The 12,316-nt window shown below is 38.0% G+C and overlaps 1 protein-coding gene across 1 annotated transcript in view; it reads left to right on the forward strand.

The window, feature by feature from the left end:
- Nucleotides 1–12,316, forward strand: part of LOC115211501 (SREBP regulating gene protein-like) — a 33,925-nt gene that overhangs the window by 20,119 nt on the left and 1,490 nt on the right. The window contains exons 2-4 of the mRNA XM_029780121.2: nucleotides 4,704–4,863; nucleotides 7,250–7,401; nucleotides 10,173–10,286. Of these exons, the coding sequence (XP_029635981.1) occupies nucleotides 4,704–4,863; nucleotides 7,250–7,401; nucleotides 10,173–10,286 (426 nt within the window). The remainder of the gene's footprint in view (nucleotides 1–4,703; nucleotides 4,864–7,249; nucleotides 7,402–10,172; nucleotides 10,287–12,316) is intronic.

Genomic DNA, 12,316 nt, shown 5'->3' on the forward strand with positions numbered 1-12,316 from the left:
GTCAAACATTTCACTGTCTCATATTCTGTGCTAGATTATCAACAACTTTCTTCAGTTGTTATTGTTTAGCCCCTAGTTATCCTTGATTGAATAGGCGTATGATCAACAAGACATTCCAGTCATGGCTGTCTTGCCTTTATCCTTTGTGCAGGTAACTCCAGTGCTGCATAATACAATATATCCATTTTTATGATGGCAGGGTATGTTTTGAAAAGAATTTGGCTGCTGTTTCTGGCAGGCTGAGTGACAGTTTAGAGTGACTCACATAAATCTAAATTGTCATGTACTCTGTCATGTACCCTGCAAAGTTTGCTTATTTTCTTTAGGACTATACCTTGGTAGCCACATAATATGTCAACACTATTATACTGCATTTGTGTAGTATAATAATAGGCATGGCCAAGAGGTGAATAAGTTTCCATTGCAACCATGGGGACTTGAATTTGGTCTGTTTGTGACATTTTAGATTAGTGTCTTCTACCATAGCTTCAGGCCAACCCAAACTTTGTGAATGAAATTGGGTACATGAAAACTGTGGCAGCCTGTTAGATGAGTTATATCTGTAATTTAAAGGGGGTCAACTTTGACGTATAAAATAACATGTTGAGCTTTACAGAGGTGATGACAAAGGACCATGATGATTGGTATTATTCTGTGCTTGAGGAGACCCATTCATCTCAGTAAAATTGAGGCCCTAAAGGCATGTTGTGTATGTCTATGTCCTTGCACGTAATCTGTCCCTGACAAATCAATTCCCCACAACATATCCCTAACACCCACCCCCTTCACTTATGTTTACTCACTGCATTCACCTCCTCTCCATCCCTTCTTTCCTTTCACCCTCTTATGAACTTACCTGCCCATTCACCCCTTCCTATCATCTGTACCACTTCACTTATATGCCCAACACATTGTCACCACTGTCTTCTCTCCCCCCTCTCTCCCTAATCTCTTTTTAACAGGTGTAGCCATGTATCTCCTCTGGAGAAATACACTCATTTCTGTCCCTCTACCATACTTCTTGTTACCTGGTTCAAAGCCATCTCCCTCAATACTACTCCTCTTCTTAGTTAAGGGGTTTTGCCTTGCAAGGCACTTGGTGACCTCACTGGTGCTTGTGTTAAAAGCACTCAATACACTTTGTAGAGTGGTTGGCATTAGGAAGACATCCATCCGTAGAAACCATGCCAGAACAGACATTTGAGGTTTTTGCAGTCTTCTGGTTCAGTAGCTCTTGTCAAACTATCCAAACCATGTCAGCATGGAAGGTGGATGTTAAATAATGATGGTGGTGAGGATTATGTTGAAAGTACACATGTCCATAGATATTTAATTATCTATACTGTAATTCAATGAACAGGTCACTCTGTTGATCAAACAACTGGGATATTTATTGTTGAAACTGGCAGAAAGTCCATTTAAATTCCACAGAATCTATGCTTGTCTTAGCCTATATAGTAGCAAGTATGGTGTACTACAAGCAACAACAACAACAACAACAACAACAGCAGCAGCAGCAGCAGCGGCAGCAGCAGTAGAACAATGAAATAGTTTCTAAGTGAAAGATGAAACTGGGTTTTCAGACATGAGTTGCTGCAACAGGAAGCAACTACAATGACACAGCAATGAACAGGACTATTAAACAACAACAACCATATTAATGAAGGATTTTAAATAATGGTAGTTAAGGTAATAGTTTAGTTTGTTATGCACTCCATAACTAGGACTTTTGAGGGATTGGGGGGTAGGCACTTGACTGATTAGCATTCAATCACTAACAGATACTCCAGTCTCTGCTCCATAGGCAGTTTTCTCTACTACCCCGTTTTGAATTTATCCTGGATTTTCTTGTAGCCTCAAGATTTTGATTATGTACCTATATTTTTTAGACTGACATTGGAGGGTAGGTGTGAGAGGCTATATCTGGCCTGTTTGAACATAAAACAGGAAGAATATTTTGGCTGGATATGGTCAATTTAAATGCTATAGGGTTAAAACAGGGAAATTTGTTTCATAGAACAAAGGGCAGTTGGTATCAAAAGGATTAAAGTTGTTGTAGGACATCTAAGTGTAGTCCAAGAATGAAATGGTTGGATACCCATAGTCTCAGTTGGTCATGTTTGGGAAAGCCTAATAATAGGACCCTATGGAAGAAGTGCCCGGGGTCTCTACCCCATCAACCCTCCCAAGAATAGTGAGTGAAGAATAGTGGGTGGAGAAGATAGTTAGATAGAGAGAAAAGTTGTGAAGTAAGTTCAAATTTTTTTATGGTTTACATAAAATAATTATGAATTCAGTATCTGTGTAATGATAGTGTAGCTATATAATTAGGTAAAAAATTTATTTTAGATTTATTTATAATTTAATAGGCGTAGGTGTGGTTGTGTGGTAAGCAGTTTGCTTTTCAACCACATGGTTCTGGGCTTAGTGTGGTAGGTGTCTTCCACTATAGCCTTGGGTTGACCAAAGCCCTGTGAGTGAATTTGGCAGATGGAAACTGAAAGAAGCCTGTCGTGTGTGTATGTATGTATGTCCGAAGTCAGACACCATGATAGAGCGTTAGCTACTACACACATTTTTTTTCTCTCCTTGTTTTCTTCTATGTATTTTTCTGTAGAAGAGCGTAGGCTCGAAACGGAAAAGACTTTTTCTATTCCTGAGTACTATACTAATGCATCTGTTTGTTTGTACACCACCTGCGTTCTTTTTTTGTTTATTTTCGTAAACTTTCCCTTTATATATATATATATATATATATATATATATATTATATATATATATAGAGAGAGAGAGAGAGAGAGAGAGAGAGTGTTTCCTAGGGTTAAATAGCAGTAACATTCTTCCCTTTTATGGGACTGTCACATTAAGTTGACAACATACCATCACTATATATATATATATATATATATCACGTGATCACGTGACCGACCAGACCATCAGATGTTGTTACACATCGCTGGTCACAATGTGTTCGCATTATTTTAGCCTTCGAATGACGCCACCCCGCTGGCTAAGCAAGCTGGCCAACAGAAGAAAGAGTGGGAGAAAGAGTGGTGAAAGAGTACAGCAGGGATCACCACCCCCTGCTTTTATATCTAACCCTACAGTCTCTTATGTGGTGGTTTAATAAAGTATGTGATTGAGTATTATCTGATAATTGATATTTGATTTAGATGTATTTCTCCATTTTCTTATCTTGTATTAGTAATTTGTGGTAAATCATTTTACCTTTGCCCATATAATACAGTAAATGAATTGATTACATCGCAATCATTAACATTTATGTATTAACTTTGTTGGGTACTTCACTAGCAGTATATTGGAGTATATATGGAGGGTTGCATTTACAACCCATATCTCAATTTGTATATATATATATATACATATATCTGTCGTGTATATATATATATATCTGTGTGTGTCTTTGTGTCTGTTTGTCCCCTATCACTGTTTGACAACTGGTGTTGTTGTATTTACACCCTTGTAACTTACCACTTTGTTAAAAAAAGACTGATAGAATAAGTACCACGCTTAAAAAAAACACAAGTACTAGGGTTGATTCGTTTGACTAAAATTCTTCAAGGCAGTGCTCCAGCATGGTCGCAGTTTAATGACTGAAACAAGTAAATGAATATGTTTATATTATATTTATTCATCATCATCGTTTAACATCCGTTTACCATGCATTGGCCAATTTAATATTTCAAATCATATCATTTATATATATATATATATATATATATATTGGCGTTAGGAAGGGCATCCAGCTGTAGAAACATTGCCAGATAAGACTGGAGTCTGGTGCAGCCTTCTGGCTTCCCAGATCCCCAGTCGAACCGTCCAACCCATGCTAGCATGGAGAATGGACGTTAAACGATGATGATGATGATGATGATGATGATATATATATATATATATATATATATACAGGCACAGGACTGGCTGTGTGGTAAGAAGCTTGCTTTCCAACGCATGGTTCCAGATTCAGTCCCACTGTGTGGTACCTTGGGCAAGTGTCTTCAACTAAGGTTTTGGGCTGACCAAGGCCTTTTGTGTGGATTTGGTTGGCAGAAACTGAAAGAAGCCCAGTCATATATATGTATATATTTATGTGTGTGCATGTCTTTGTGTCAGTGTTTGTCCTCCCCACCATTGCTTGACAACCAATGTTAGTGTGCTTATGTCCCTGTAGCTTAGTGGTTCAACAAAGAGACCGATGGAATAAGTCCTGGGGTCAATTTCTTTGACTAAAAAAACCCTTTAAGTCAGTTCCAGCATGTCAAATAACTGAAACAAGTAAAAGAATATATATAAATTATATTTATGTATGATATAATATATATATATAATTTAGACATGTGTATGCACATGTACACACACACACACAAATACAGACACAAATGCATGCGCATATAAGGATACACATTATAGAAGAACAGAATGGACTAATTGGAGCAGGAGCACGCACAAGGACAGAAAGTGTTGTTGAAGAGGTCACAGATGTGTGATGAAAGATTTCCAGACAATGGATATAAGTTAAAATAAGAACAGTAATTAACGAGTGAAGAACAAATATATAATGCCTGTGTTTATTTGACAAAAAAAAAATGACCATCCTGAAATACAACAATATATAATTTATATAAAGTATATAATTTAATACATTATTAGTTTATATAATTGACATTGTTAATTGATTTCAGGAGGAAAAAGGTTGGCTGACTGACGAATATGAAGTGAAACACACGCTCCTTCGTCAACCATTTCAATGGCAACCAAACATCGGTGACGATGAGAATGGAACTAAGGTGCTGAAATGTCGGAATTCCATTCAAGGAATACAAATAATAGCAGATGACAGAGGTAGGTATTTACAATGTCATATTTACTATAGGGCAGCATTTGGTGATATAGGAAATTATAGAGCATAGGCGTAGTCAAGATTGTAACCGAGAATGTTCCCAATTATTAACTGTTTGTGACCTAATTTACATATGTGTATGTTTATAGTATATACATATATTATAACCCAGAAGAATTGGTTTGTCTGAATATGACCAGTCCACCCCTTGACTCTATGTGTTGTGTAATATAAACTGCCCTACCACATCAAATGTCTTTTTAATCTATCATCATCATCATACCCACCACCACCACCACCACCACACCACCACCACTACATTTATATTTGATCACTGCAAGATAAAATAGTCACTAATAGTAATAATAGTTGTTTCAAATTTTGGCACAAGGCCAGTAATTTTGGGGGGTGGAGTTGATCAGTTACATTGACCCCGATGCTCAGCTGGTACTTATTTTATCGACCCCGAAAAAATGAAAGGCAAAGTCGACCTTGGCAGCATTTGAACCCGGAATGTAAAGAGCTGAAAGAAATGCCACTAAGCAATTTGTCCGGCATGTTAATGATTCTGCCAGCTTGCTGCTTTTAAATAATGATAATAATGGTTTCAAAATTTTGGCTCAAGGCCAGAAATTTTGGAGGAGGAGATAAGTCGGCTACATCAACCCCAGTACTCAATTAGTACTTATTTTATCTTCGAGAGGATGACAGGCAAAGTCAATCTTGGTAGAATTTGAACTCAAAATGAATAATAATAATAATCCTTTCTACTAAAGGCACAAGGCCTGAAATTTGGTGGGGAGGGAACTAGTCAATTACATCAACCCCAGTGTTTCACTGATACTTAATTTATCGACTATGGAAGAATGAAAGGCAAAGTTGACCTTGGTAGAATCTGAACTCAGAACGTAAAGTCAGGCGAAATACTACTAATCATTTTGCCTGGTGTGCTAACAATTCTGCAGCTCACTGCCTGAATGATAATTTGTGGAGACCCTCTTCAGCCATGACTGACCATGGGATTGCACCTAGGAACAAGCCCGGGCAAGGTTGTTTATGGAAGATCAGCAGTCACCCATGCATACCAGCCTCCTCTCTCCACGCCACCAATGTTATCCAAGGGAAAGGCAAAGGGGCTGATATAGCTTGGCACCTGTGATGTCGCAACTCATTTCTATTGCTGAGTGAACTGGAGCAACGTGAAATAAAGTGTCTTGCTCAAGAACACAACATGCAGCCTGGTCTGGGATTCGAACTCACAACCTCATGATTGTAAGCTTGTCGCTCTAACCACTGAGCCATACACCTTAATGATGATGATGATAATAATAATAATTATAATAATAATAATAATAATAATAATTCTCAATTCAAGCAGACCAGTTGCTTGAGCACAACAAACCAGACTTATTGGTGGTGGACAAAGTAAACCACATATGCTTTATAATTGATGTTGCCTGCTCAATTTGATCCATGGTCAGTTAAGGTGACCACTAAAGGCACAAAGCCTGAAATTTTGGGGGAGGGTTTAGTTGACTACATCGACCTCAGTGTTTCATTGGTACTTAATTTATTGACCCTAAAAGGATGAAAGCAAAGTCGACCTTGGTGGAATTTGAACTCAGAACGTAGTGACAGGCGAAATGCTGCTGATGCAGCACCAGGCATTGACTCTCATGGTTTCTGATCTAAATGATTGGAATTGTTATCATGAACATGTTTTGTTTTGGTATAAAAAGTGGGCTACAGCAAATATTCTGCTTAATACCGCAGATTTTGCTTGTCAGTTGCTTGACCTTATCCAATTGAACATGTCCCTTAGTGGCTGATGATATGTGCATCTCTGATCATGAGAAGGATTAGTATGGGAGCATCATAGCCATGTGATGAGAGGAATTCTTTGGGGTTTGAATAATTCACTTCTGGAAACACGAGCATTTTAAACCCTATTCAGGGACATTTTGAGTTTGGATAGGCTACTTGACCTGAAGAAAATTCTAACTGGGCCTCACCAGCAAGGTCATACACTGTTTATCCTGATATGAGCTTACCATGTTGCGCACATATGGTTGGGATGCATGTACCTAGTGTAGTCATGATGGGTATACTGGACTTCATATATTTGTACCTCAGTGTCACTGATGGCATGCATTGCTCTCTCACTCAAGAATGATAATAAAAAGTCTTCAGGAGTTCCAACAAAATCTGAGATAAAAGAGTAACAATAATGTTTCGAATTTAGGCTCAAGGTTGGCAATTTTAAAAGGAGTGGGGTTAGTTAATTACATCAACTTCCACACACTACCACATTCACTGCTTCACCTCCCAACCCATGAATTTCCTCTATTAACTTGTTTTGATAGCAAAGTTATGTATTCTGTTTGCCAGGTTATGTATGTGAGCGGTCAGCTATCTTGACTGGTGGCTGCTGTGATGCCTCTGTGCCACAGACCAGTCGCTATAACTGTAACAGTTGCCAGGAGAACCACTGCTGTGTCATCTATGAGTACTGTGTTTCCTGCTGTTTACATCCTGACAAGGTAAGATATTTTAACTTGATGCACTCATCCATCTCCCTTTCTCTCTCTCTCTCTGTGCTTCTTTTAACTCCTACATGCACACCTATATACATATGCATTTCTCTCTCATACACATGTGAACATTTATTCTATCACTCTTACATACATATCTGCACATGCACACACAGAGACACAAATACTCTATTATTCTTATGCAGACATTATCACTCTTACATGCATACACTAATACTCTTACACACACACTATTGCTTCTACAAACATTATGACACTTATATGCACATGCAGTTATTCTTAAATATATAAACTACTAGTCTTATGCGCACACTGTCACTTTTACACAAACATAGACACAATCACTATTACACACACACACACACACATTATCTTACACCTCTATATATTAACTTTACCTTTCTTACACACTCTCCCATGCACTTTTCTTACACAGACACTTTATCACTTTCTTTCTTTCTTTCTTTCTTTCTTTCTTCTTTCTTTCTTTCTTTCTTTCTTCCTTCCTTCCTTCCTTCCTTCCTTCCTTCCTTCCTTCCTTCCTTCTTCCTTCTTCTTCCTTCCTTCCTTCCTTCCTTCCTTCCTTCCTTCCTTCCTTCCTTCCTTCCTTCTTTCTTTCTTTCTTTCTTTCTTTCTTTCTTTCTTTCTTTCTTTCTTTCTTGTTGCCACACCCACTTTGTTTTGTATCCCCTTTCTATGTATGTATGCATGTGTTTGTGTACTGTGTTTGTGAGTGGTGTGGCAGTTCAGCTAAACCAATCAGCGTTTATCTTTAGGAATTTGATATCTGGTTGCTTAACATGCTGAATTCTGATTAATGATTGAGAGGCTCTGCCTTCACACACATACACACTCAATTCTATTTAATTCATTTTACTTAACATTAGGTGAAGGCACATAGCTGCACATAACTTAGTGATTAGTTTGTTGCACTTTTGATCATGAAATCATGGTTTCAATTCCCAGGCCGGTTGGTGCATTGAGCAAAATACTTTATTTCATAAGAGCATTGTATTATCAAAGAAGGGAAAAAAAGGTAAGTGGGAAAGCTTCAAACAATGCAGAAAGTTTCACAAAACCTTTATATTTCAAGCACAAAGGCCCATCCTCAGAAGAAAAGCAGTCTGAGAAATGTCTAGATATACAGGCTGCATTAACCCATTCAAATTCCTCAGCGTTATGTTAGCAGCAGCAGTCACTCTCCAAATGTAGGTGGTTCATGTTGCTTCAGTCTACTTAGATGTAAACAAGTCCCAGCCAAAGGTATGGTGTCCTATTTAGTGGAAGAGTGTTGCAGTGTCAATCACTTATATGCCATTGAAACAAGCTTAAGCTCTAACCTTATTAGTCCTAGGGCTCATGACAGACCTAACTTAAACTTTAACCATTTTGTTACCATATTTCTAACAACAGGTACTGCCATTGTTTCAATTAATTCTTAAAATAACGAAGAATTTAGTGACTGAGAATTTTGATGATATGCTGTGCTTGGGAAGACTCGTCAAGCCAAGTGAAATTGTAATCAAGGCTGTTGCCGGTATCATGTAAATGGTACCCACGAAATCATAATCATAGCCATTGCTGGTAGCATGATCTTTGAATGTTGGGCCTCAAGGAGGTGATGACAAGTGATTGAGACCATTGGCGATTTGCTGTGCTTGAGAAAACTTGTCGAGCCAAGTGAAATCATAGTCGTGGCCATCGCCAGTGTCACATAAATGGCACCTGTGAAATCATAGCTGTGGCTGTTGCCAGTGTCCTGCAAAGGGCACCCATACCAGTGGCATGTAAGAAGCACCCATTATGCTCTTGGAGTGGTTGGCATTTGGAAGAGCATCTAGCCATAGAAGCCATGCCAAATCAGACTGGAACCTTGTGTAGCCCTCCGACTTACCAGTTCCAGTCCAACCATTTAACCCATGCCAGCATGGAAAGCAGATGTCAAATAATGATGATGATGATTATTAAACTGTGGTCTGGGACAAATTAGTATAACATTTTGATGGAAGAAAGAAAGTGATAAAGATGGAAGAAAGAAAGTGATAAATTTAGACCAAACAATAAAGTTTGTCATAGATCCTGGGGCAGTCTCAGGTGGGTTGGTATCAAAAAGGGTTAATATAAATGGTCATACCTTGTTGCTGCTGGAATAGTTTGCCAAGTTGCTTGAATATTCACTGAGAACATGATCAATATTTTACCTTTCACTTCTTTCAGTCATTAGAGTGCAACCACGTTAGGGTACTACTTTGAAGGAGTTAATCGAACTAATTGAACCAAGTACATATTTTTATAAAGCCTAGTCTATTGGTCTCTTATTCTATTAATTTCTTTTTGCTGAACTTGTAAGTTATAAGGACATAAACAAGCCAAGTGGTGGTGGTGGGAAGAAAAATCACAGACACATACACGCACATATACATATATGTAACTAACTTCTTTCAGTTTCTGTCTATCAAATCCACTCACAAAGCTTGGATTTGTCAGGGGCATGCCTGTCAGTTGTTTCTTTCAATTAGTTTCATCTTCTATAGATGTTTTTTTTTTCGTTCTTTGTTTCAGCAACAGAAACGAACTAAGTATGATGGGGACAAGCACAATCACTAGACACACACATGCACATGTAATGAGCTTCTTTCAGTTTTAGTCTACCAAATCAATTCACAAAGCTTGGATTGGTTTGGGGCATGCCAGTCAGTTGTATTTTTTTAAAAATTAGTTTCATCTTCTATACCTGTCTTTTTTGTTCTTTGTTTCAGCAACAAATCCTAAAGAAGATCCTGAAGCAACCAATTAACACATACAGTCAGTTATTTTCATCTCTGAAGGACCATTACGAGTTATGTCTCATGAAGTGTCGTACTTCCTCACAGGTAAACTTCTCATTGATGTAGGCCATAGAGTGGCAAAATCATCAGTGTTATTTTTTTGTTTTTAATCTTTTACTTGTTTCAGTCACAGGGCTTTGGTCATGCTGGGGCATTGCCTTGAAGGTTTAGCCAAACAAATCAATCCCATTACTTGTTTTTTTCTTTTTTAAGTCTAGAATTTATCCTGTTGCTAAACTGCTAAGTCATGGAGATGTGAACAAACCAACACCAGCTGTCAAATGGTAGGGGACAAACACAAACAAACACACACACACACACATGCAGGTATGCACACACGCATACACAGACACACACACACACACACACACACAGGATGGGCTTCCACAGTTTCTCTCTACCAAATTCCCTCACAAGATATTGGTCAGCCCAAGGCTATAATAGAAGACCATTCTGAATTCAAGTCCTACTGATGTAAAGTTTGCCTTTCATCTTTGCAGGGTGGTTTATTTTCTGAGTAACATAGCAAACTGCATTCAGTGTTAAGGTTCCAGCTTGGGAGTTCAAGAGTTAGTCTTGGGTGGGTAGGGTGTTTTTCCTTAGTGATTACAGCTCTTGGGTCCAACGGGTCCAAGATAGTAAGTAGTTCTTATCAAGGGCCCACAGAAGATGGTCCTGCAGCTAAGATAGATGTACATCTGATGCCAACAGTATACCTGATGCAACCTCCCCCTTTTTTGTAGATTTATTCACTGTTCACTTCCTGTGTGTATTCTATATAGTGTTCATACAGTTTTGGTTATATTTTATGATGAGTTGTAGTGCACTTGAGCACTGTATACAATAAGTTCATTCTAAAGGTCTCAAGGAAGAACTGGCCCATAGACATGCTACATATGTCCACCAGGATGTGGACGTATGTGGACATAACTGATGTCATGTGAACCATTCCACCCCACCTCCCAGCTTTCTTAAGGGTTATATAGATCTTATGCTTCAAGGGTAAGCTGGGAGAGCAGGACACTAGTAAAATAAACTGTAAATAAATCAGCAAAAGTAATGAGAAACCACTGCTGTATATTTCCTAAGAAAAATCCTAAATCTTCAGAGTTTGATAAGGAGATAAATAATCACTGATGCTTATAGGCATGGCACATGAAGAGACAGAAAGAGAAGGTAAATAAAATGATGTAACCACTCAGATACTGGGATTGGTTTAATATTTCTATAAAGCTTCCTAGATATGAATGGAATTATCATCTAAGATCCAGATACTATCATGATAAAACATAAAAATAAATGAATGAATGAAATGAGCACTCGACAGATGTAACATTTGTTGGCTGGTGTAGAATACCATTACAGCATATTACACACTGCTTAGTCTCGAGTGTCACTATTGTATTAGTAATTTACAATAGAATGTATCTAGGCAATGATCTGGCAAAATCATTTGCACAATAGGAAAAGTGCTGAGCAGCATTGAGTCTATCTTTATGTTCTGAGTTCAAATTTTACCAAGGTTGTCTTTGTCTTTCATCCTTTCAGGGTCAGTAAAATGAGTACCAGTTGTGTACATTCATACATACATACAATGGGCTTCTTTTAGTTTCTGTCTACCAAATCCACTCACAAGGCTTTGGTTGGCCTGAGGCTATAACAGAAAACACTTGCCCTTGGTGCCATGCAGTGGAACTGAACTCGGGTACATCTTGATTAAAAAGATTTGAAAATATCAATTTTAATCTTTTAGTATTCTAACAGGCTATATAGGCCCAGATATTCTTCTTCCTGTTCTAACTAGATCTGGCCTCTCACACCTACCCTACAATGTCATTCTTAAAACAAAGAATCACATGTACATATGTACGTACATACATGCATACATACATACATATGTACGTACATACATGGTGTGATGGGTAAATTGTTGCCATTTTATGTTTTTAATTTCACCAATGTGCATTGTTTGTTTTTGATTTTATCAACTACACAGTACGGTAGGTTCAGCTGGGCACCATCTGTGAGAAAAACAGCACCATGACACACTGACAGAAATTTGAAAATGACATGCT

Source organism: Octopus sinensis, linkage group LG1 (genome assembly GCF_006345805.1).
Source record: "Octopus sinensis linkage group LG1, ASM634580v1, whole genome shotgun sequence".
Classification (NCBI taxonomy): domain Eukaryota; kingdom Metazoa; phylum Mollusca; class Cephalopoda; order Octopoda; family Octopodidae; genus Octopus; species Octopus sinensis.